Below are 24,910 nucleotides of genomic sequence, written 5' to 3'. Positions count from 1 at the left end.
GGAAGTGGTCCCACCAATACTACGGGGATTTTGCTTCTTAGTTGATGTCTTCCAGCAATTTCTACTGTGAGTCAGGCAGAAAAAAATAAAGATCTTTTAATCACAAAAGTTGACATGGTAAGTCCAAGTTAGGCAAGAGGATCTCCAAACCCAGCTGTTCAACAGCTGTAGTCTGAGGGAAACAGCAAAGACGCGGGGACTAGATCTTCTGGTGAGACTCACTTTCCCTTGGTGATAAGTGGACGACACTTGCTAGGACAGCACGGAGCTATATTGATAGATATCACTGAGCTTCTTCCACACCCAAGCTACCCAGCCGGCAGCAAAACAGCACAGAAGCAGGGAAGAACTCAACAGGTACTGAGCCCCAGGTGTAAGTCTCCTGTTCACATTTATTTGGATAGTTTCAGCTTGACCAAATCAAACACAAGCACACAGCCGCATAAAGAATGCCCTCAACAAACACAACTTTTTATTTCTGTAGAAAACAAGGTAACTTTCAGGAAGGGCCAGCTTATGAAACAGCAGTTTGCATGTTAATATACATAAATACAAAGGGTTACAACTTTGTGGGAAATACATTAAAAAAAAAAGCTTTCAAGTACACAAAATAAATGTAGTAAAATTGGATTATCCCTTCTGCATACCTGCCGCAGAGAGAAACACTTCTCAAATGCAATGAACTTCCACCCATGACCTGCCAACAGATTTCTCCCCTGGACACAAGCTGCAGGAGGGTGTGAGGATGGGCAGGGCCAGAGGGTTAATATCCAGTGTTTGAGATCAAGAGCAGACTTACCCATGACAGTTCAGTCCCCATTCTCTCAACTATCAGGATGTGTGTAGTGTGACAGTTACCCGGCCAGCACGTTAAGAGTGCTGCAAGAAGTAGGAAATACCTCCTCACCTCCATCTCCAGGTCCCTGGAAGGTTAATGCTGTACAGCTTCCTTACCCACGACACCGTGGAAATCCCACGACCCTGTGAGGCATTTGTTAACAGTCACAGGAACGAGAACGTGGCCCCGCAGACACGGCACTGGTGCTGCCAGGCAGTAAACACAACTGACGGGCACAGAGCTTATGGCAAGAAGCTGCTGGATGCAGGCAGCCTCTTGAATGGAAGGAATAATGTCTACAGATACCAAAGAACAATAAAAATCGTCACAGACTGCCTGATGATTTTCCTGCCAAGACACCATCAACAGAGAATTCATAGTATCATTTAAACCAAATGCCAGTTCAAATGAATTTGAAAGACATTTGCCACATGCAGGAAGCCAACAGGCTGATCCTTACGTTACAAACTTTAATCTGTTCCTTCTACGTTTTGGCCTATAGGAGTTTAGAGACCTGTTACATCACTAAACTCTTTTATAAAATTTTACAAGCTGAGGAGTAAAACTTAAATCAGTCTCCAAGGGAGAAGGAAAAGGCATCTGAACAACAGACACTCCCTGATCTTGCTCTGCATGCTCTCACGTTAAAAGGGTTAAAATAAGCAACCTGTGCAACAGGGGTTGTGTCCCATTTCCAAGCCATGCAATGGCAGAGATCCCATGCTTCACTTCATCTATTGCAAGTGCAAAGGGCAATTCAAGTTTTCCTACCAGTCTTCAAGACAAAAATTAAATGTTTGCAAAAATGGAAACATTTAAAACTCTTTTAAACAATTTAAATCAGAACAGTTTCTGTCAGAACATGACGTATTTTACATGTTTAAAAAAAACAAGGAACCCAGGTTATTAAATAAGAATCTACATATCTTAAAAACAGAGACCTTTTTTACATTACAGCCAGAAGTGTTAATCGTCCTATCTTCCAAAGCAGGAATGTTCATAAATTATTTCTTTGAAGCGCCTCGCACAGGTTTTGATTGGCATCTGGTTCCTCAGTCATCACCTCCACAGCCTCCCACTCCCCTGACCTGCTGGATTTCTTGATGGCCTCTACTACACTTTGCATGTACAGACCGTCTTCGAAAGAGGCTGCCATAGAGACAGGTTTATGATCCCACGTCCGACGGTCTTCCTGGTCTTGGAAAGACTGCCGCAGTGCTTGCACCATGTACACCATTCCTTTTAGGTAAAGCAGCGGGATGTCTTTAAACCCTTTATCCAAAAGGCCTTTGTTGACAGTCAGAGAGTCTGTAAACAGTAGTTCTTCTTGGAGCGCAGTGTTTTTCTGCCCATACAAGTCTGTCCCGCGAGCTATGAGGCGACCGGCAGACCCAACAATCATGACTTCATGGATGAACGATCCAGGCATGTTGAAGTTGAGAGTCACAGTGCAACAGACACCCTCGCTCATGAGCATCTGGAAGAAGCAGAAGTCATCGCTAGTGACGTGGCGGATCCCGCTTATAGCTGTGTTCTGCTTCACAAAAGTCTTGAGCAAACCATGGACCTTCTCTGCTCTCCTGCTGACGAGGTGTGTTAGGAGGTCGATAATGTAGGTTCCCATCGTATGCAGACCACCTCCTCCCATCAGCTCGTCACAGATCCAGTTGTATTTGTGGCTGAGCAGGCTTCCCCCATAAACTCGCACGTCGCAGATCATCACGTTGCCCACATAGTGTTCTTCTATCAACTGCTTCATCTTCACAAAGGCGGGCAAGAAACGGAGAACATTGCCAACAATGCTCATCAGCTTGGGGTAATACCTGGCAGCTGTGACCATCCTGAAGGCATCCACAGAGGTAGCAGCTTTCTCACAGATCACGTTCTTCCCTATTCCTGCAGCACAAATGAAAAAAACCAACAAAAAACCCAAACATAGCACACACAAGCAAAATATGCTCAGATGCCCTAAAGCTTGGCAAGAAGTGGGGGTTTTAAGAGTCAGGTTTTCCTGCCGCAATCTCAAACGCAAAGGTCTGGGAACTAAAATAGGAAAGCCAGGTGCAGCAGGCTCAAAGCTGCTTTCAAGATGCTCAGGTTGCAGAGGTGACAAACTCCCACAGAGAGAGGCTCCAAACAAAGAGCGAGTTTTTACATCACGAAAGATAAATGGCATCACATGACATCAAAACAAGACACAATTTGCACATTGTAGCTATAGAATTATTTGAATGCCTATATAGCCAGAGGGAAAAAAAAAAGAAAAAGTCACATAGCATGCAGGGAAGAGGTGAGTGAAGGGGAGATTGGATTTTCACTCTGTACTTCACCATCACTATGAATTTATTATTTTAAATAGATGACTAGAAATGGGACACACAAGATAATTAGTGGCCTGTTTACAGTACACAAGAATTAGAAATGATGTTTCGGGAGGTGGATTGTTTTAAAAGCATCGCTCATTGGAAAGCAAAACATTTTGGTCTGCGTGTACAGCCTACTTGTGCAGTAAGACCGCCAAGGTGGCAGCGAGTTACACGGATGAGAGCTGCACTCGCAAGCTGAGCCACTGCGTTTTCATTCCTGCTGATGCACTTTATCTTGTGCTCAGCCTGAATCAACGTGGGCAGTCAATAATTTATTTATTTCTGCTTTAAAGTTAAAAAAAAAAAAAAAAAAAAAAGTAATACAAAAGAGCATCCCAGTGCAAGCTTCAATCAAATTCCTACATTTGGTGCTTTGCTGGTATTCTCTCTTCCTCCCCGATCTTCACCCTTTTCTCATGGCATGGTTTAACTTTTCCATATACGTCTGTTCTGATAAAATACTTATCTAAACATTGGTCACTATAACAAGCAGGGGTATACCTAGAAGTCTCCAGACATTAACTGGTGATGCCAGACCCGAAGGTCAGTCACATCCCAGCACAGTTTCTGTCCAAGAATTGCAGGAATCGCCACACCTCTCTGAAAGCTCCTCTGTACCCAGGCACAGACTGCGCTCCCTGCTCAGAACAGCTTTTAATCAACTCCCCGATGAGAAGGTACCAGCACAAGTGCTTCGATCAGCCTCTTGCACAAGGAGAAGCCAGATCCCACACTGCAGCTCCTGCTCTCAGCACTCCAGTCCCTGGCTGTGCTGAGCAAGCGTTTTGGGAACCATCTGAGCAAGGCAGGGGCCAGCCAGCTCCTGTGACACATTGCTGTGTCCAGCTCAGCAAGGGGACAACCACAGCTAGAGAAAACTCAGAACCTACATTTCTAACAGACACAAACAAAATCCAGTCAGAAGATGACAAGACTACAATTTTTAGTGGCCTCGTCCAAAGAAATCCCCCAAATAGGTGTGAGTCAACAGAAGCTTTAAGGAACAAAGGGTAAGGTCAAACTCCCTGGGAACACTCTGGCTGCCCACTGGTAACCCCCTACATCAGGGACCATTTCTGACTCCCCCGTCCCCAATCCTGCTGCTGAGATGAGGCACAACGCTCTGTTCAATATTCTGCAGGGCTGGCCGAAACATCTTGAGACACTCCAGCGCCTGGATTATCTGCCTTCTTGTTTAAATGGCACTTATCTCAAGCCTCGTTACAGTAACATACAAACCGAAGGAAAAAGTGAAAGGAAATTCACAGCATCCTGAGCAGATCCGCAGTTCTCAGAGTTTGTGGAAAATAAAAGGACTCTTGATCTGCATACCCATGGGGTACAGCTCTGCGGTCAGTGCTCTGTTGGTGCCGCTCTCCCCGCTGCACAACCCCACCACCCTCCGCCATGTATCTGGTGGCACAGGAGTACAAACCTAGCCTGGAAATATCCACTCATCTGGGCTCTTTTTCTGGCAGGTTATTGCCCCGAGTTGGCTCTTCGAGCAGCCCGACAGCGCCCAAAGGGGCCCAGGCCAAAGGGGCTGGGTCCCCGTGATGGGGGACCGAGAGGTGCGAGGGCCAAGCCAGAGATCCCCACCCCTGCCACGCGGGGACAGCCGTTCCACGCCGGGCTGCCCTGGTTCTGCCACCCACCCGCCCGCCCCCAGCCCTGCGTCAGCGCCGTGCTCTTCTTGCCAGCGTGGGCTGAGCCGCTCGAGGAGCTAAAACTGACTGATACCTTTTTTTGGGGGCTGGCAGTCAGCACGGCGCGCTGACAGCTCGGCACAGCCCACCGAGCACTGCTGGAGTGCCAGGACGGAGACCTGGGTATGCCCTAACGTCTCTGGGATAATCCTGTGGCTGCCCTCAGTGGGACATCCCCCCGGCCGTCCCCAGGCTCACAGAGATGACCTTGTAGCAAGGACAAGGGCCAAGTTGGAGATGGCTAGCAAGTCCCTTACCAACATAACCACCATGCCTTCTGTTTTCCGAAGCAGAGCAACTTGGAACCCTCGTCTTGTTACTATTATGTTGATAACGAATAACCTGAACTTTGTACCATATTGTTTTCTTAAATCACTGCTACAGAATTTTCTGTTGAGGTCCTCACCAGACCATGGGAGACATGAGAGTCACCACACAGCTCTGGTGCTCCTCAGAGCCCTCTGCGAGCCAGTTCAGCTCACCGAGTCCAGTTTAGAAAAGAAAGCTTCCTCTTTCCCAGCGGGAGGGTTAAATCAGCTCACAGGTGGGTCTAAGCCCACAGAAGGGGCTGCATGCCTGGAAGGAAGGAGGTGGAGCTGTGGAGTTGGGTCTCCCCACCCCAGAGGCAGCGAGCTAGGGCAGCAGTAGCTCTGCTGCCTACAATGAACCTCACTGCAGACTGTCCTAGCAACACGCCTCGGGGTTTTCTCTGTGCACACCTCAGAGCGAACCCCGTCTGCATGAAGTCCTCCTATTTATGGCTATTCAACTGGTTGCTGCAGTAGGAGGCAAGGGAAAAAAAGAGAATCAAAGGTCACCATTACCAGGAGTCCTCAAACAAACGGTCTACTCCCACGCTCAGGGGCAAAAGTACCTGCTAGATTCCAAGAATTTTCAAACCAACTCCCGTTTTAGTAAATAAAGAAGCATTTAAACAGAAGTCTTCTGACTCTCATTAACGTAATACAGCCAAAACATGGTTTCACTCAATGAAATACCGGATTTAAAGTGTGTTCACATCCTATGGAAGCAATCAAAAGCCAACAGGTGAGCTGAGACTTACTGGACAGCAGAATAAACTCAACTATTTTCTCCTAAAGGAATCTTACATCTCTAGTCTGACATACACTGTCCATCAGCACCGAGGCATCGGCTTCCCCTGCAGCTGCTCAGCCACACCACATCCAAAACTTGCCATATGTGAAGTATTTTACAACCCTGGTTAATAAAATGCAAGCACAGAAAACTCACTGCTTTCTGGTGCTACCTGGTGGATGCTGCCCCAAGCCATCACAGGTACTGGGGAGGGGCACAGCCCCCAGCAATTGTCAGGATGCCCCAGCCCACTCCCTCCTCCTGGTAGGGAGGATGCCAGCAGGGGCAGGAGGAAGGAGAAGGGACCCGGCAGCCTGGTAAGGTCTTTGGAGGGTGTGCGTGCATGAAAAGATGGGAGAGGTGCACCCCGAACTGTGAAGAGTCACTCTCTCCACAATCAGCATGCACGTTCTTTACTCCCCTGAATAATGTCAGATACCCAAGGTTTCACTGAGGAAGATGTACAACTGACTGCTGTTGAAGCAAACCAGACCACTGCTTTGTCCACCATAAGAAGCTGGGAGTGTCTGAGGAGTCTGCCCAAACACGGCCAGTTTCAGACGTACTTGCTTTGGGAGCCTCCCAATGAATGAATGCTCATTCCAAAACACACCTGATTTAATTCCTTGTTTGCCTATGGTTTGAAAAGACCTCCACGCTACTTGTTACTGAGATGGGAAGCACAATATGCAAAGAGCACTCATAGCATGCTTGTTCATCCTGTTTCAAGAACAGGAAGCCTGGATTTGTCACAACACAACACAGTGATAGAGCCCTTTCTGGCTCCTTCCTTCATAATTAACATACATGTGCTATAATTTGTAGGGACTCCACAAAATCAGGGGGTCAAACAATCTATGTTGCAAAGATGTCTGAAACGATGTAGTCAACCACTATAAACCAAGAGAAACAAAAAAAGGTTCCTCTGTAGCCACTCCACAAGCCATTTGTGTGATGGCTGGGCTCAGTAGGTGCAGCAGCATTACCTTTAGCATCCTGAAGAAATTTTACTCCGAGGACTTCTCATGTTCTACCTCCCTGAACTTCACCTCACACACAAACATCACATATTTTACATTCCACTCCAGCTGGTAACTCTGCTCTGTACTCACCTAATGCAAAGGTGGATGCATTTTAACTGTGGGACATGAACCACAACACAGACATTTTGAGAAATTAATTTAGTTCCTCTGAGATCAAAGGAAGCACAAATTTTAGCATAGCTTCTTGCTTTGCTTCTTGTGGAGATAAACTATAAGATTACACTGATTTTAATTTGAATTATCCTCTGGGCTTTGATCTGTTCTGTCTGGTTCATGAACTCAATCCAGTGTTACTGCTTTGTCCTCATCATGCCAAAGTTGTACCTAGACTTATTTATGGATGCCTGTCAGTAAGAAACTTATGCAACCAAATTGCACTGCCTGGTAAAACTGGGTCTCTCTTCTCTGCCAGAAATAAAAATGTAAGCACATTTTTAAATTAAAAAAGAAAAAAAAAAGTATAAAAAAAAGTATACAAATAAGTAATAAAAGTGTAACCACTTTAAAACAAACAAACAAACCAATCCCAATAAAACAAATCACACAAGACCATTATCACTGTACCACATCTGATCTTTCCTAAAGCTCAGTCTCTCAGCTAGTAAACACCAATCTATTATATACAATTCACAGCCAGTAATTATCTAATTATAAACATCACTGTGTCAATCTGAACTTTCAGAGAAAATGTACTTGCCATCTTCGGCCCTACCCCGATTTTGTGTTCCTTCAGAATGCTCAATCACAGTAAACCATCCAACAACTGGCTTAAAATCATGTCGCAACATACTCAGTAGCAGATCTATGGATACCATTGGGATGAACCTAGAAAGCTGACAGACAAGGTCAGCATTGCACTGGGTCTGCGATGCCTGCATCGGTTTGCAGATCAGAACATTTCAAGACAAACAGAAGTAAAGAATAAACTACCATTTACTACTTCATCCATTCATTTCCCTAGCTTTTTCAGCTTTCCACTTCTCTATGCTTGCAGTCAAGCATACATATCACCTCTGTAATTCTGCACCAGCCTTATCCCCCCTTTCCTCCTCTGGATAATGCCATCTTACAGGTTCTCAGCCTTCAAAGGAAGAATCTGAATCCTATTTAGTTAATAATTCACCAGAGAAGGTTCAGTCCTTTCCTTTTAGCCCACTGGATCATCAAGAGCCACAAGAACTAGTGAAACGCTTATTACCTACCAAGTGTTTAAAAGAACTTTTAGCATATTGAAGGAAATAAATTCTAACTTACAGTTCAAATACTCAAAAATCAGAATACCTTAAGTTCAAAGGACAATACTCTAACAAGGCAAACAAACAAATCTAGCAATGTAAAAAAAGAAAAAAAGAAAAAGCCTGAAATCTCTCTCTGCGTATCTAAGTGGCACTGCAAATGTTTGTGCAGGGAGTTGTTTACTTCCAAAACAAATTACTTTAGAGCAAAGAGGCTAAGAACAACAAACCACCCCGGGTCACGTGGTTTGAGATACTACCCATCCTAAAATTAACTCATATGGGTCTTCTGTACACACACTAAAAATATCATACTTGTTATTTACAGAATTACACGCAAACTCACACCCATGCGAGAGGACATTAACACTACAAAGGCACATGCTGGAGAATTAAGAAATGTCAGGATGCCCAGGCAGTTGGCTCCCACCTCCCTGCCCAACCAGTTCAGGGTGTCATCCCTTCTCTTCCAGACACCTTCACCCAGCCCATCTTGCTGGATTCCTCCTGCTGTCCCCAACATCTCCTCCCCCAGCATCTGCCCTCCTGAGTCAGGTGGGAGGATTTCTCCAGCAAGTCTGCACCGGGGACCAGACCAGCAAGCTACAGACATGGATGTCCCACGAGAGCTCCAGGCGGTGGCCAGGGTCACAGCACACTGGCCAAGAACAGCATCTGCAGAGAATTTAGGACCTAACTCACAAGATTCTACTGAGTGCATGCAAACATTTTTTCAAAGGCTTTTAACTTTCAAGTTTGGTTTTATTTGCATGGAAAACGAAAAGCAGAGCTGAACAACCCCCCCCAACCCCAGGGAAATCTAGGGTTTCCTATTGCAGAACGTGGGAAGATATGAAATTAATTAAGCAACTTAAGTTGTTTGGGGTTTTTTTGTTTGTTTGTTTTTAAAATGGGCATAAAAACATTTCACGCCCTCATCATTATCATCTCTAAACCAGCTCATTTTTATGAAAACCTCCCCACCACAAGTTCAGTCTGAAGAAGATGTGAGATATTTTAGCCCAATTGGTTCAAGTCTTGCAAAGCTATAAGCAGCTATAAACAGTATTTTTACAAAAAATTCTAGGTAACCTTTCTTGCAGCTGGAGCTACCAATCCCACACAAAACCCTTAGCACTGCATTTGCATGCAACCACAATTGTGCTGGGGTAACAGCTTCAAATTTCAACCTGCCAATGAGCTATGGATACTTGGTCCAACTCCAAAGATAAAAAGATACCTAGCGCCTTCACAGCAATTTGCCGAGTTAGCGGTGGAGGGATATTGATGCAAACCAAATCTACATCCTGGTGCAGCAAGACATCGTCAGTCCGACTCGTGTAGAAGGAGATGTTCATCTCCTCCGCCAGCTGTTTGGCTTCCTCTTCGGTCTTGCCCCAAAGCGCTTCAATGGAGAAGCCTTCCGCTCTCAGCAACGGTACCAGTACCCGGGCGGTGCTGCCAGTTCCAAACACACCCACTCCAGGAAGCATTTTCATTCTGCATTCATTTAAGCATCAGGATCTACGTGTAGGCCTTTGATAAAACGTTGGGCTCCTCAGCTTTCTGTTCCATCCACAGCTCCTAAAACGTGTGAAGTTACACGTCAGTATCGACAACAGACATATTTTGATATCAAACGCAGCTAGCTTGAATGCTAGCTTCTATCCTTTATACGACATGCAAAATTTTCAAAGAACCTAATGAAAAAAACAGAACCCCCCCCAAACTTGCAATCTGTAGAGAAAGAGTATTAAGGCACAAGTCTAACAATCCTATTGCAAAAGAATGGCAAAAAAAGCAGCTCGACAAAGTCACGAGCATCTCCTGAGCTTCAAAACTCAGGACGCACATACAGAAACACACACGGGCACGCTGGGACAAACCAGAGCACACAAGGCACAAACTGGGAGCGACAGGAAGCGTCAAGGGGACGGAACACAAGAGTCTATCACACCGGCAGTAAGAGCAGCACTGCTGTAGTTGTGATGATGTAACTCTCTACATGTAATAAAGGTTTGTGAGATGAGGTCGTATCTTTTATTAGACTGACTGAGATAGTTGGAAATAATAGGCAAGCTTTTGGGCACATAAATCTTTCTTCCAAATTAAATACACAAACCAAAACCAACTACTCGGAGCTTAGCAATTTTACAGCAAATAGTTAAGCCACTCCAGATAACATCTAGAAAACATGTCCTGTGGGGAAAGCCTGGATTCACTGAGCTTGTTTAGCCTAGGGAGGAGAAGGCTATAAGGAGAGATAATGTCAGTGTTTAAATACACAGAAAAGTGCTTTCAGAAAGGAAACGGGCACTTCTCTATGTCAGTTGTGCTTAGTTAAGTTTTACTTAGAACAGTTAAAAGTATCTCCTTCTGCCCATGCTATTTAATCTCCAGGTACACAGGGTTTTGCACAGAATTATTATATTCCCTATACACAAACATTTGGTTAAGTCACACTTCTTTTGTTCTTTTAAGTACTTCCAAGTAAATTAATCACTTTGGACCCCTACTTGCCAGTTTGTCTCAGAAACGTCTCTGGACACAACTGGCTGAACTGCCTTTAACATTCACCTGAGCACCAACCTCGAGGAGAGACATCAGAAGTCTCCTCAATCTGTGACACTGCAGCAACTCACAATCTGGCTCTTGTCCTGTGCCATTTGGAATTCTTATCTACTACGCCCACTGTTGACTTTTTGATTTTTTTTTTTTTTTAAGTTTTCTTAATTTTATAGACATGACAAATTTAGTTTGCTTCAGAAGCTTATAATGAAAAAGCAAAGACCATGTTTAAAAAGAGAAATGGTACCAACACCAGTCCAACACCTTTGGAAAAAAATCCCCACAAGCAACAAGAATCACAGTCTATTCTGGAAAAAGACGGTTACTCATCTCCCCATCCTAAAATACTTACGCTAAGTTACAAGGTGTGAAAGCAAATCCTGACACAGCACCAGGAAGCATCATCGTGCAAGTTCAAACTACCCACAGTGCAAGTGCATTGTGTGCAACCAGCACTTTGTTAGTTTGGGGGTGCCTACACTGACCAGCATAACAAAACTGCAACCCCCAACTGCATTTCTAGGTATTTTTGTAGTATAGACACTAAACTAGGAAACAGAACAGCAGCAGTTGTGAATATTTATTTTGCAAAACACACACAAATGTTTACAGATGCTATGAAACACCTTACAAAATATTTACTGAATTCATTCAGTATGCTTTTTCCCTATTCTGTGTGATGTTAGGTTTGTAGTAATACAGTCATTGCCTTTCTTTATAAAGAACAAAGTTCATTTGAATTTGAATTAATTCCTCTTTATCAAACATTTAGCAAAACACTCAAATAAGGATGGTATCAAAAGGAACTTGAAAATATTTACTATTCTCCATAAAAGGGTAATTCACTGGCGGAAAGGATGGCTTGTGTTCAGGCTTGTTTTCTATAAATGGCACAAACAAAAATAAAATCTTGCAACTGGATGGACAGTAAGTATAACTGTTGGAAGTCCACACACACCTATATTTGGCAGTTCATATGCTGGAAGAAGAAAAAAATGCTTGCAGTAAAAAGAGCATCATCTTGCACAATAGGAGACTCCTGCTACAGATAATCATATAAGCTGATTTCTGTAACAGCTGCTCATTTAAAGTTTTACTTTCTTCTGTTTCCCATCCAACTGCCTCTTAAAAAAAAAAATAAAAATCTGTCAGGTGGAATTAATTTTAAACTCACTTATCCTCAAACATAACGTGCTACTGTATCACTGTCACTGCAGCTATTGGCACAAACCCACCAAAGCCAGAGATTTACTACCCTGGAGACCGGCTCCTGATGATACCAGAATTTAAGGACATCAGCTCACCACTAGTACCACAACAAGCTAAGAACTGGCCAACCCAGCCTCAGCAACGACTTCTAGAAAGACAGCCACGCTCTTGGGGTACAAAGACACGGCTTGCACAGTTATGGGGCCCAGCAGGGCTGGGGACCCCCCAAGTACCGGAGCAGCAGGCTCTGCAGAGTGGCACTGATCAGAGGGCACGAGTCTCTTCCCTCACCTCAGAGCCACTTGCAGCCTCTTATTCCCTCTCCAGTCTTTCTCCAGCTGGGAGGTCCTGGTTTGTCAGGACAGCCCCAGTGGGATGGATGGGGATGCTGAAGGGCAGTGAAAACACAGTCCTTGCACCAGGCAAGTCACAGGGCGTATGCGGCACAGGCAGAACTAGAGTAAATGCTGAAAACGGGAGGTTCAACAAGAGCTTTTGAAAAGGGGTACGTATTGATACACCCCCCCACCCTCCCACAAACACACTCAAGCGCTGGTAGATGAGATATTCCAGCCTAGGCCACCCTGGGGAAGCAATCTAAAAACCAACTGTATCAGAATGAGGCCACGGCTGAGGAGCGAGGCAGATGTAATTAACAGTCCACGAAGAACAGACCCTAAAAGAACAGCACTGTGGCACCACAGAAGTCCCCAGAGCACCGTTCTCTGGAGCTCTACTCGCATTTCTGATACTTCTCCTCTAAGGGTGGAAGAGGGGCAAGCAGAGCTGGAAATGATGCAGACAAAGGTAATCAAAAGCACACATTCTCTAAATAAGGAAGACCCAAGCAAGCAAAGATTCCTGTTTGGAAAAGACGTCATAGAAGGTAATAAAGTCTTGAATGGCTTAGGATGGAGAAAAATTAATTTTTCAATGTCTCTCACAATACAAGAGCAAATCAAATGGAGCTCAGAGAAGGCAAGATCAAAACAATCTAAAGGATGTGGCTCCTTGCACCAAATTTTGGTAAGCATTGAAATGCCTTGTCACAGGATACTGGAGGCGTTAGCCATTTACCAGGAGTCAAAAGGGAGACTAGACAAGTTCAAGGAATCTACTGAGGGTCACTAAGTACACAGAAGTCAGATCTAGCACAAGTAGCTGAGCTGAAAAGTCGTGAAAAATAAATTCAGCAGAGCGTGGAAACAGCTCTGAGAAAAAAACACTTGAAATTATAACCGACACCAGCTTAGAATTAGGTACAATGTCTACATATTTACTCTAGGACCCAGCAAGCCTCAAACCTTCAAACAAGTCTCACCAAACTAGTTGCCTAAATCATGAAAAGCCTTTTATAAGCCAATCTTTCAGCAATTAAAATCCTTGTGCCTTGGTATCTCTGGTAATCAAAGACGGGAATGAACACTTTTCTGAAGACCCTCTCACAGAAACACCAAAAGGCAGGGCTTTTATCTGGAAGTGAAAACAAGACTGAAACAGGTATCTTGAACGTCAGGAGATTAAAAAGGAGACTGATCTGTGAGAGATGAAACAATCAATGCCTGTAACATCATTCTGAACTTAAATTTGCAAATAGAAGCACTTAGAGCTCTTTAATCTTGTTCCTCGCCACAATTCCTTTTTGTGGTGACAAAACGTCTCAATTTTGGCTGAATTTCATGGTGAGTTTGCTGGTTGACTCTTTTGGTATACATAGCAACAAGTATTTATGTGACCCAGTGCAATGAAAAACCTGACGATTCCTACAAGATCCAATTCAATTCTATGTAGAAGCAGTCAGAGAGTTCAGAAGGAAGAAGCCTCAAAAACTAAATAGTATAGTCAAGGACTACAGCACCCAGAAACCATTGTGGACCATTACAGATGGCCAAAGGTAGTAGAAGAATAACAGCTTGTGTTCAGAAAGATACTGGTCAGGGTAACACTGGCTCTACAGAAGGAGAAAGTGATTCATACCTCTCCAGCTCATCCAAAAAAAGTTCAATTTTGGTTCCAAGGAAGGTGAGGCACATGGTGGAGGAACACACCAGCACCAGGGGCACTGATTTCATCCAGCGGGTCATGGCTTTTGAGTTTGCAAAGACGAGTAACAAGGGCTGTACAATTAATAAAGTTGCTACTGGTTGTGACATCCTCACGGATCTTAAAGTTGCGTGATAATCTTTGACAACACAGGAACCACTCAGATTTTTGCTTTGCAGCAGGGGCCTTACACCTGTTACGTTAATGCACTGCAGAGGCCTCCTGTGAAAACAGATGCTGCCCCAGAACTGTCCATTGTGTAAGGACCCCAGCAGAGGTGACAGAAGCGTGTGTAGAGACTGCAGGCATCGCTTGGGAAGCCAGCAAGGTCTCTGCAGAAACAGAGCCAGGGGAACTTCACCTGAGAAGCTGGAGGTCACCTCATACGCGAGGTTATTTTTTCCTGCCAAACTGTTCATCCAGCCTTCTGACACACATCGACCTGTAGCTCTGTATGGCCACGGTTCACGTGCTGATGTCAAAGAGACCAGCGTGCTTTCTTTCCTAAACATGCTTTTAATTCAACGGAAGCAGGTTGGGCGATAATACACAAGTCCAAAGCCTCCGGCAACTCCCACCACACCTGAAGACGAGGCCGGCCCAGCGCTCTGTCCCTCCCGGCCCCGCTGGTGGCACCGCCGCTTCCCGCAGGTACAGCCCGAGGCCAAAGGCGGCGGTGAGGACCGCGCCAGGGGCGACAGCGCCGGGAAAACCGTCGGAACCAAACTGGCCCTCACGTTACCACCGGGGCAGCCCAGGGGGGTGGCTCCGGCGCGGCCCACGGTGCTCTCCGCTGAGCGGGGGTGCAGCGCTTGGGGTGCTGCTCTTTGTGCGCAGGTCCCTCGCGGGACTGGCCGGGGCAGGCCCTCGCCTCGCGGGGCTGGAGCGGGAAAGGCCCCCACCTCACCTCAGGTGGCCGGACCGGGCAGGCCTCCCCCTCCCCTCACCCCAAGGCACCGACTCACACGGAGAGAGACCCGCCGAGACATCCCCCGGCTCAGCGCCCTCGGACGGAGCCGGGGCCGGGGGAGCGGGGCCGGGGGGACGCCCCGAGCCGCCCTTACCTGCCGCCGGGCAAGGGTGGGGGGGCCGCCGGCGCTGCCCTACCCCGCCTCGCCCCCCGCGCATCCTCCCGCCGGGCGCTGCCGCCGCGGCCGCCCGCTCCCGGCCCGCGCAGGCGCAGGCGCCACAGCCCCGCCCCGCCGCACCGGGCACCGGCTCCGAAAATGGCGGCGCCCGGCGCGGCTTCCCCCGCCGCGTGGAGGGCCGCCTATCCCGCGGCCGGACAGGGCCGGGGAGGCGGGATTTCGGCTGACGGACAGCGCTGGTAGCCGGTAGGAGGTCGGCGCGGCGTCTGTGATGATTTCCTCCCCGACCTCTCCTCGGAGCGATGCCGACCTCCCCGGTATGTCCCCGTCTCCCTCGTACCGGGGAGCCCGGCACCGCGCCCAGCACCCCAGGGGCGGCCCCAGCACCGCGCCCAGCACCCTTTCTCTTACCCCCCACCCCCCCCGCAGCGCCTTGCCTCGGGCAGCCCCGCACACACGGGCCTGGGCCGCAGCTCCCTCTCACCTGGGTGCCCGCCAGCCCCACAGCCGCCTCTTTCACTCGCGCTTCTGCTGACGGGCCGCGGGCTGGTGCTTGCCCGGCCCAGCTCAGGGAGGGCTGCGGGTGGGATGTACTGAGACTGGGGTTTCAGAGCCCCGCCAGCTTCTCCATCCACCCAGAGAACACGCACAGTCAGATTTCATGGGTGTTCCTCGTCTCAGGGGCTCCATGTTCCACCGTGAGCCTCTGTTGCTCAGGAAGAGCAGGTTGAGGGCAGGATTCTCCTCAGCGACTGAAGGTGCACTTTCAGATTCCCTGGTGTGAGAAGTAACGGAAGAATTTTGCTTTCACCAGAAGTAATGAAACAGTTACTTTTATTGCGTTTGGCTAAACTGGTTATTGAATTCGTGTTGCTAAAATTATAACAGCCAAGGCTTTTTTGATCACGAGTTAGGCATGTGGTTGGGCATTGTGGAGAGTTGGGCAAGCGAGAGGATGGGGGGTGGTCTGTGGTTAGGTATCATGTAAAGAGGAACTTGGATGGAGGGGCTGGGGGGGAATGGAAGCCAGCAGGGAAGGGTTGAGCAAAGAACTGATGAAGAGGAACCTGGACTTCACCCCCCACCACCACCCCGCCTCCCAGGGGACCACTGAGACCAACAGTAAATGCCAAAGAAGAAGGGGGAGGAAGGAAAGTGAGTGGACTTGTTGCTTGACTTGGTTGTGTTGCGTTGTTCTTTGTTTGGTTTTATGTTTGGACCGAATGGTTGCATATGACATTATGCTTGCCTCCCCTGCTCAGCAGCTGTCTGTTTTGTGATAAAAAGTAGTGACACAGTGGAAAAGTGCTGAGAAAGACAGTCTCGGAGAAACCAAGAAAAAGGAACTGTGCAGGTGTAAAGAGGAGAAAACCCACCATTTTCGCTCAACCAATGAAATCTGGGTGCTCTATAAAAAGAAGCCCCTGCTGGGGCAGACTGCACCCAGTGCTGTATTCTTTGCTCCGCTGATTTTGTCCCAAATAAAACATTTTTTTAATATACATAAACTTGTTTCTCACACTAGGGAGAGCAGAGCAGCATGACACTCAAAGGTGAGCCCCTGTCCAGGCGCCGTGCTCCACTTGAGGACAGCCCTTCTCACAGTGCTCCTCATCCTCTCCCAGCACGGCACAGGAGGCTCCTTGCCTGCTCCCAACAGGCTGCGTGGTGCTGCAGGACAGGAAGACCCCAGTGGCAGAACACGAGCAGCCCCACATGCTCACTTTGGGCTCCATTGTCTGAGGAAACCTGGAGACAACGGGGATGGGAGAAGGTAGGGGTGTGTTTGGGGGGATGCCGCCTTCGGAGAAGGGAGGATGCTGGGTCCAGCTTCAAAATGGGACAGGGGGGTGTTTACGGGAAATGCTGACAGGAAACTAAAGGGAAGGAAATGGCAGGTGGGAGCAAGTTTTACACCTTCTGTATTTCCCTGATTCACTGCAAAGGAGCAGGGAGCTGCTGAGAAACTGCAGCCTCTGTCTTGGTTTACATATTACATAGTGCATGGTGTAGCTCCCTGACAGTACAGGGCACCCTCTGTTGTTAACAGCACTGTAATTTCCTGCTCTCCTCCTTCCATCATGAAATGTTGCTGTGGAGCTGGAAGGGGCTCTGGTAGGAGAGGAGCTCTGTGGAGTCGGCAGTAGGTAAGATGTTAACCTTCAGTCTTGTTGGCACCACAGCTGGGAACTGGAAAGGCACTGCCCACTGGAGAAGGTCTTGCTGAGCCCTGGTCCTGCAGAGATGCATGCAGGTTCATGAGAAGGCTGTGCATGAAAAGAGAAGGGCTCATGGGTTTTGCTATCCTTGACTTGTCCTTACTGAGCTCTGTTAGCAATCTTCCTCTTTCCCCACCCCTACCCCCCAGTTGGAATGTAGAAAATTACCTTAATTGAGCAGAGAATCCAGCTTGCTGAGGGCAATTTAGGTAAGGCTTGTGCTGATGTGCAGTACTCATGGAGCAGGATGGCTCCTGTCCATCTTCTGCACCAGAGACTTTGGGAGATGACTACAGGCATTGCCTGCTGCAGAATCCTCGGTGCCAACATCTCTGAGGTGGGAGGAAAGTGTGAAGGAGTTCACCTTGCATTCTATCGGCTTCATTGGTGCTAGCAGACTTGAGAACTAGAATGAAAATGAAGGGGAAGGAAGCAACAAGTATGTGTTGTTGTGCAGTCATGAGGCAAGAGGAGAGGAAGACTTGAGTGTGGAGAGGAACTGAACATCAGAAAGAGCGTGGGAAGAGATGATGAAGTCCAGAGGGGAGAGCAAGAGATAAAGAGCCTCCATTCATGTGGATCTTGTAGCAGAAGAATTTTGTTTTATGACCCTCTCATCAGCAAATATCCTGCTGATGTGCCTGTTTCCCCATGTGGGTGGGCTCCCAGGTGAGACCTTCGCTGTGCTTCAGCCAGGAGGCCCCACAGCCTGGTGAAGAGCTCCAGTGATCACCCTTTCCCCCAGGAGACATACGTGACTGGGCTGTGCGTGCCTGGCATGGGGGGGTCAGAGGGAGGCCTGGGGTGCGGAGAGGTGCGGCCAAAGCCAAGTGTCCAGGACTCTGCCCTTTCCCTGGCAGAGGTGCCCATGGGGCTTTGGGAGCACACCCACCATGCAGAGGGGTGCAGGATCAGCCCAGGGGAACGCCAGTGTTCCCAAATTCTCAGCCTCACTTGCTTTCTGCAACCCTCCTTCAGTCTTTGGCCCAGGAGCATCCCTGCGGGACAGGCTCTGCCGTTTTCTCCTGCTCCCCGTGCTGTGGTGAAGGTGGTGTTGGGACCATGCTCACTGGTGATAGTAGATGGTCCCGGTAGGATACTGCTCCCCAGTCTCCGCTTTAGGGAGGGCTGTCGTGGTGGGCCCCCATCCCACATGCTCAGTTCGGACTTCATCATCTGGGGAAACATGGAGACAACAGGGATGGGAGGAGGTGGAGGGCCAGGGGGAGCGGTGTGGGTGCTGCCTTCGGAGAAGGGGGTGTGCTGGATCCAGATTCAAAATGGGACAGGGGAGTGATTACAAAATATGCTGACAGGAAACTAAAGGGGAGTAAATGGGAGGTGGGAGGTTTTGCTCTGATCATGAAAGCATAGGAGTGGTGGCCGGCAGTGGAGAGCCTGTGGGGAGAGGAGACTCTGCACCCACAAAGGCTGGGAACACAGAGGGGCCTGTGCCTGCTGCCTGTGCTGCCTGCGTCCCTTCGGTGGCAGGGTCTGGCCTGATGGACATTCTTGTCCTGGTGTCCCTTCCGCTGGAGGTGGCAGGGGGATGTGGGGAGCTGCCTGAAGCACCCCATTCTCGCAGGGCAGGAGCCAGGACCTGGGCGCTCACAGCCAGAGGGAGTGGGCAGGGGGCTGCAGGGGTCTGTGCCTGGCTAGAGCTTGTACATCCCATGCGTGAGCAACCAGAAAGCTCTGACCAAGCCCAGCCCTGTGTCAAACCACAGCAGTCTTCAGTGTCTGGGGGCTGGCAGGGCATGTGGACCCCCATCTGAGCTCAGCTACCATGCTGGACATCACCCCATCACCCTGCTGTGACGGCAGCATCACTTCTTCCAAGGGGTTTGTTCCATGGTGTAAGACAAAAAGGACTCGGGTGGCATGGGGAGGTGGTACTGCAGGACACTGCAAAGCTCTTTTCTTTGTGCCTGCCTGTGCCAGCGACCGGGAGCTACTGGGTTGCAAGCTAAAATAGCAGGAAATGGCCATCAGCAGTGCTTGGCTGTGTTATTTGGGTCCATCTCAGGGCTGAGTGCATGTGTCTGGGCTGAAACCACAGGAGGAATCAAGCGGCAAAGAAGTGAGATAAAAATCGGGCTGAAACAAGAGAAGGGGAAGAGAGGGGAAGTCTGTGAGCACAGAGAGAGCCGCCTGGTTGAGCGGCGAGGAGGTGAGCTCCTGGCAGGGCTGCAGCTTGCCCCGGCTGAGCAGTGACCCTCACACTGCAGGGAGAGACAGGACCCTCCCAGCGTCTTGCCATCAGCCTCTCGGGAAGACGGCATGGAGATCTGGCTGGCTGGTGGCTTTCTGCCCCTGCTGCTCCTCGCCTGGCTGTCCACCGGTGAGTCCCTCTGTGCCCTCACCTCTGGCTCTGAACTCTCCCATAGGAGGTTTGGGACGTGGCTGCTGCTGGTTTTCCTTCTCCTCCTGCAGCATCTAACCCCTGCTTCTGCACCAGCACCTTGTCAGGTACCTTGCAGAGGGGGGTCCCCCCCCCCAATTGCCTGTGCCCAGGCTGTGGGCTCTGCCCACGGGGACCCAGTTTCAGGCTCCAGGGCTTTGAACCAGCATCACCTTCAGCAGGAGGGAGAGAAAACAGTTGGGGGAGGGGGGAAAGAAACAGAGATGTTTATGAGCCTGATGACTGCAAAGGGGGGTCAGCTTCACATGGAGGATGCACACAGTCCCAATCCTCCATAGCTTTTCGTTGTTTTTCTTTTCAGCAGGACTCACTCATGAGATTTCAGCCACGATCAATGTGTCAGTAGCGTTAGATCTCGTCTTGCAGTGTCTGCTCCAGATGGGCTCAAGCAGCACTGCTGGGGAGCTGAAGTGTTTTAATACCACCCAAAACAACGGAGAAGAGCAGAACGAAGGTGGTGTGGAGTTGCAAAAAGTTTCTTCCCAGCTCATCTTCACCAATGTGAACAAAACTTATACAGGAACATGCATCTTGGAGAACACGGGGAACGTGTCTAAGAACAAGCCTTTCGAATACAACAAACCTGGTAAGATATACAAGCACCATGGGAGCAGAGACAAAGGACTGAGGAAGGGGGAAGAGGGAGGTAAGAGAGGGAGGGCTGTGCTGAGGGGGTGTGTAGTGACTTCAGCTCAGAGCTTCAAGAGGGATTCTGAATTGCTCCAGAGTGAGCGTTAGGGGATGGGATGAAGCCAGAGAGGCTGCGTGGGGTCTATTACATTTGCTTTGCTTCTCTAGGGCTGATCATTTCCCTACAGCTAGCCCCCAAATCCCACCTCATTGTCCATGAAATGGTGGAGCCTGAGCCTGTGGCCTTGGTGACACATCCTGCTTGGGTGACAGAAGACTCTTCTGCCTAGCTCCTCAGAGGAGGAGGAGGTGTCTTCCCCCTGATCCTCCCATTTTCAGTCCTTTCTGAGACACAGAAATGCTTGTGTGCTGCACGGCACTGCATGGCACTAATCAGCGTGCAACATTTCAGTGTTCAATGTTGAGGAATGTTGAGCAGCCGGATTTGGAAAAGAGCATCAGCTGCTTGTGGAAAGGACAGTTACTTCACAGTGTCTTTCATGAGTGACACGTGCTAGTGGGATATGACCCCTGGAAGGTCATATATATGACTTAAATTTTACTTATCACTTACATTTTTATTTCCTCCAGGGTCAGCCAGCCAGCCAGAAGAGTCAGACACCACCATGGAGTGCAAGTTCAAGATTTGGTTGGAGAATTTCATGGTACATGTGAAGTGGTACAAACCTGCAGGTCTGGACACGGAGAACCAAACCAACATCACGGCTCCGGGAGAAAACTGTACCAATCTCACAAGCCATGGCATACATGAAGTCAGCACTGGAATTTGTGGGTGTACGGTGCTCATCACAGGAATAAACTTGATAGACACTGGAAACAGCTCACAAGGGACAGTTCCCAGTAAGTGGCACCGCTTCTGTTTTCATGGGAGTCATGAGTGGGCAGAGAAGGATGCTATGACCAACGCTCTCCTCGGTACCCCTGTGCACCATTTCCCCCAAAAGCATCCCAGGCACTGGAGGACCTGACCCAGCATGGCCCTTTTGGCAGATGCATCCCACTACAGAGCTGCTTGGCCATCGGGTCCTTGAAATAGGACCTGCTGGGTCCTCCAGCCGTGGCCCGTCAGCTGAACGCTGAGGTGGCTGGAGCTGCAGTGGCAGGAGTGGGACAGCTGGGGCCGTGGGATCCAGGTGCTTGCCTCAAAGCAGAGGGAGGAGCAGGGTGTCCTCAGCCTCTGGGCAGTCTCTCACTCGTGTTTCTGCCTTCCAGGCTGTGGCCCACCTCAGACCATGAAGGAGAGCTGTACAGGTAAGTCCCCACAGCCTCATGGCTGCAAGGACGGGGGGCAGGAGGGGTCCTGAGGGAGAAAGAGAGGAGCAGCAAGGGGGGAAATACATCCTGATGTTTTCCTGTGAGTGGGTGGGAGCCACTGGCAAATGGGTAAGCAGCAGCGGATCAGAGGCTATGCCACTGGGATGGCACTCTGATGCTCCAGCCACCACCCTGGCTGAGTTCAAATGAGTTTTTGGAGGCCACTTCCCACAGGATTTTGTCAGCACCCCAGGGCTGTGGGTGGTTCGGGGTCTGGAAGCCCAGGGTTGGAAAAGAACTGCCTCCCCAGAAACGAGACAATGGCACCATGCATCCCTGCACAGTGGGATGGCAGCTCACGAGTGCCTCTCTGATGTTTGTGTGTGCAGGACTCACCTTGCTCCTGTGTATCGTCTTTGGCTTAGCGGTCGCGACGTTTCTTTACATGCCGATAATTGGCCTTTTGGTGTGGCAGGGCAGAAGGAACAGAAGAGGTAAGGCTGAGCCTGCTCTGAGACTCTGTCTTCTGTGGGAGCTGGTTGTCATCTCCTCCTCACGAGCTGGTCTGGACAAGCCCAGGCTTGGGAGATGTTCATCTTTGATACCCTATTGCTCCTGCTCACTTGGTGTTCCCTGCATGAGTCTGTCCTCCTGGACAAGCTGTCCTGGGGTGGGAGGAAGGTTCACCCCCTCCCTTCCCTCTGCCCGTTGCTGGTGAGAGCCTGGTTGTGGCACAAGCCATCGTGCAAGTGAAATAGGTCTTGCACATCACCACATTTCTGAAAGTGATCTGCTCAGAGCTCCAGCCCCTCCAAGAGCTTTTAAATCCTTGTCAACTCCTCCTTCCCCTTGGCCATCTTCAGAGCCAGCCAGCTGCAGAGCCCCATACTCTCCTGCAACAAAAAGCAGAACCAATGCAGGTGTTTTCTTCATTTAAAATAATGATTGTTATAATTATTTTAACTACTGTTTAAACTATGTTTCCTTTTTCAGGAGAGCTCCCAAGCAGGCAAGTGGCTGAGGGGAATCAGCTCAGCATGGTAAGCCAGGGAGGGCTTCTCACATATCGTTTCCTTCTCCCTGTAAAAAAAAAACCACTGGCTGTTGAATACCCATTTAAAGGATATCAGAGTAAAATCAGTTTTGCTTTCTGAAAGCGTGGTCCTAAACACTCATTAATTCCTATTAAATAGGGGCTTACGAGCTGAATAGGTGGCACCTTTGAGCAAGCTGGATAGTGCTTGGGCAGTACAAATAGTTGTGCTGGTGAAAAAACATTAGCAGGGGAGATGCAGAAGGGAAATCCAGGGCTCTGCTCATTGGTCTCTCCCCTGCAGGCAGCCCCGGTGACAGGGACTGAGGACCTGACCTACGCCAACCTGAAGTTTGAAAAGGAGTCAAAACCCACCTCCTCTGACATCGTTTACACCGAGATCAAACCATCGCAACAAAAGCAGAGCGTTGGGGATGCCGGTGCTGCCAATGCAGGGGTGGATCTCTCTTCTGAGGGAGAAGGCAAATGAGGGAGAGGGGAGGGACAAGCAGCTTGTTGTATGCCTGTTGGGGTTGTTATCCCTGAAAATGAGGCATTCTCTCATATGGAAGTGCAATCTTGGTGACTAAAGCCACCTATTTACCCCCAAATGGCTGTACCACTGTGCTTTACGTTCCCCTGGGAGAAGCCACCTCTCGCGGTGAGGACAGGGCTCTTCCAGCCAGTTCTCCCTTTGCCTTCCCAGAGCCCCAAGCACTGCCAAGCCTCAGCAACTCCTTTCATGGTTTCTGGTCACCAACGGGCTTCTCTAGCAACTTGCTCCATGTTTCAGCGATGTCACCATGCACCACGTGGCCACCATGGTGAAGGAAGCACTTGGTGTCCCCTTGGTGCTAGACATCGTGGGTGGAATGGCCATGAGAAGCTCCCTGTGGTGTTGGAAAAGTCCTGGAGCAATATTCTGGATTTTCTCCAGAGCAGGCACCTGCTGTGACATGTGTTGACTTTGAGCTGGTTCACTCACTTGAAACAGGGAGCAAGGATGGAAAGGTGTTTGCTTCGCAGAGGTGCAACTCAAGTGCTGCTGCAGTGATCTACGTGGATCTGCTTCATACCGGGAGTGGATGGGTGTCTTCATGCATGTAGAGCTTTCCTGTAATTCGGAAAAAAACAAACAAACAAACAAAAAAACCCAGTGTTTTTGCTCGCAGTGTTTCCAGTTCTGTACTGCTGAGGGACACCCAGCTGAAGTCCAACAGGAATAGTTGCCAAGCCCTGGAGACTTTCTGGTTTCCCCACTCAGTCCAGTTTCAGAGCATATACCCATGGGAGATGCCCCCAAAGCAGTGGCAGTGGAGCTCCTGGTGTCCTGGGGGCAGAGCTCAGGTCATGCATGCCCAGGAAGACACAGGCAAGGCCTACAGAAAGGGGAAAAAATCCCAGATAGCTGGAGGGGCGCAGCCGGTGGAAAAGGGGGTGGGATGTGCGGGTCAAAGTGTTGAACTGGGGAGGCTCATAGAGTCACCGAGGTTGCTGGGGGGTGGCTGCCCAGGGATGCAGAGCAGAATCAGGCTCCACCAAACTGCAGGACGTCCTCTCCAGCATCCTCCTGGGTACCTGCAACCATAGAGGAGGAGGAGGAGCAGGTGAGGAGGGGGAGTATCCCTAGGGATGTCCCAGCTTGGAAAAGGAAGGTCTACGTTAAATGGGCAGGTACAAAATGCAGCCAAAAACCCAGCAGCAGCTCCTGAAGGAGCTGGAGGAGGAACTGGGGTTGGAAGGAGAGGTGCCAGGTCTCCTGGCTGCAAAAAGGAAGCAAGATGGCAGAACTCTAGAAATTCTCACTGCCCATCACCCCTTGGGGGCTGTTTCCAACCTACGTGCCTGGAGGTCCATGGGATTTGGCTTAGAGCAGACACCGCTCAGCCACGATCCTGGTGGCCAGGAGAGCCCTTGCTTGTGCGTGGGTGGGACGCGAGGGCAACCATCCTGCACCCTCCTGGTGTGGTGCTGGGGCAGCCAGGGAGGTTGGGGTGGGGCAGAAGCCCACCAAGGGACCAGCCGGTGCTCTGCTGGCCACCTTTTTGGTCGACAGCCTGCTGAAGACGAGCCAGCAGTGTGCCCAGGTGGCCAAGAAGGCCAACAGCATCCTGGCTCGTATCAGAATTAGTGTGGCCAC

The 24,910-nt window shown here is 49.3% G+C and overlaps 2 protein-coding genes across 6 annotated transcripts; one reads left to right on the top strand and one right to left on the bottom strand.

The window, feature by feature from the left end:
• Positions 1–450: 450 nt before the first annotated feature.
• GFOD2 (glucose-fructose oxidoreductase domain containing 2) lies at positions 451–15,278 on the bottom strand. The gene is made up of 3 exons (XM_032992825.2): positions 15,168–15,278; positions 9,524–9,867; positions 451–2,734 (listed from the first exon to the last, which is right to left on the bottom strand). The coding sequence occupies exons 2-3, from the start codon at positions 9,780–9,782 to the stop codon at positions 1,836–1,838; spliced, it is 1,158 nt and encodes a 385-aa protein (XP_032848716.1). The 5' UTR covers positions 9,783–9,867; positions 15,168–15,278; the 3' UTR covers positions 451–1,835.
• A 45-nt stretch (positions 15,279–15,323) lies between these two features.
• On the top strand, positions 15,324–24,102 carry LOC116961539. 5 transcript variants are annotated; one of them, XM_042797797.1, is made up of 10 exons: positions 15,324–15,508; positions 16,717–16,744; positions 16,852–16,965; positions 19,639–19,751; positions 20,134–20,478; positions 21,054–21,323; positions 21,696–21,734; positions 22,127–22,231; positions 22,731–22,777; positions 23,075–24,101. In XM_042797797.1, the coding sequence occupies exons 1-10, from the start codon at positions 15,463–15,465 to the stop codon at positions 23,258–23,260; spliced, it is 1,293 nt and encodes a 430-aa protein (XP_042653731.1). In that variant the 5' UTR covers positions 15,324–15,462; the 3' UTR covers positions 23,261–24,101. The 5 variants fall into 5 exon arrangements, with proteins under 5 accessions (XP_042653731.1, XP_032848729.2, XP_032848727.2 ...); XM_032992836.2 differs by having other exon boundaries at positions 15,487–16,346; positions 20,137–20,478; positions 23,075–24,102; XM_032992835.2 differs by having other exon boundaries at positions 15,487–16,346; positions 23,075–24,102.
• Positions 24,103–24,910: the final 808 nt, after the last annotated feature.

This window comes from Tyto alba, unplaced genomic scaffold (assembly GCF_018691265.1).
Source record: "Tyto alba isolate M040663 unplaced genomic scaffold, T.alba_DEE_v4.0 Super-Scaffold_26, whole genome shotgun sequence".
NCBI lineage: Eukaryota > Metazoa > Chordata > Aves > Strigiformes > Tytonidae > Tyto > Tyto alba.
This window is presented reverse-complemented; position numbering and strand designations above follow the sequence as displayed.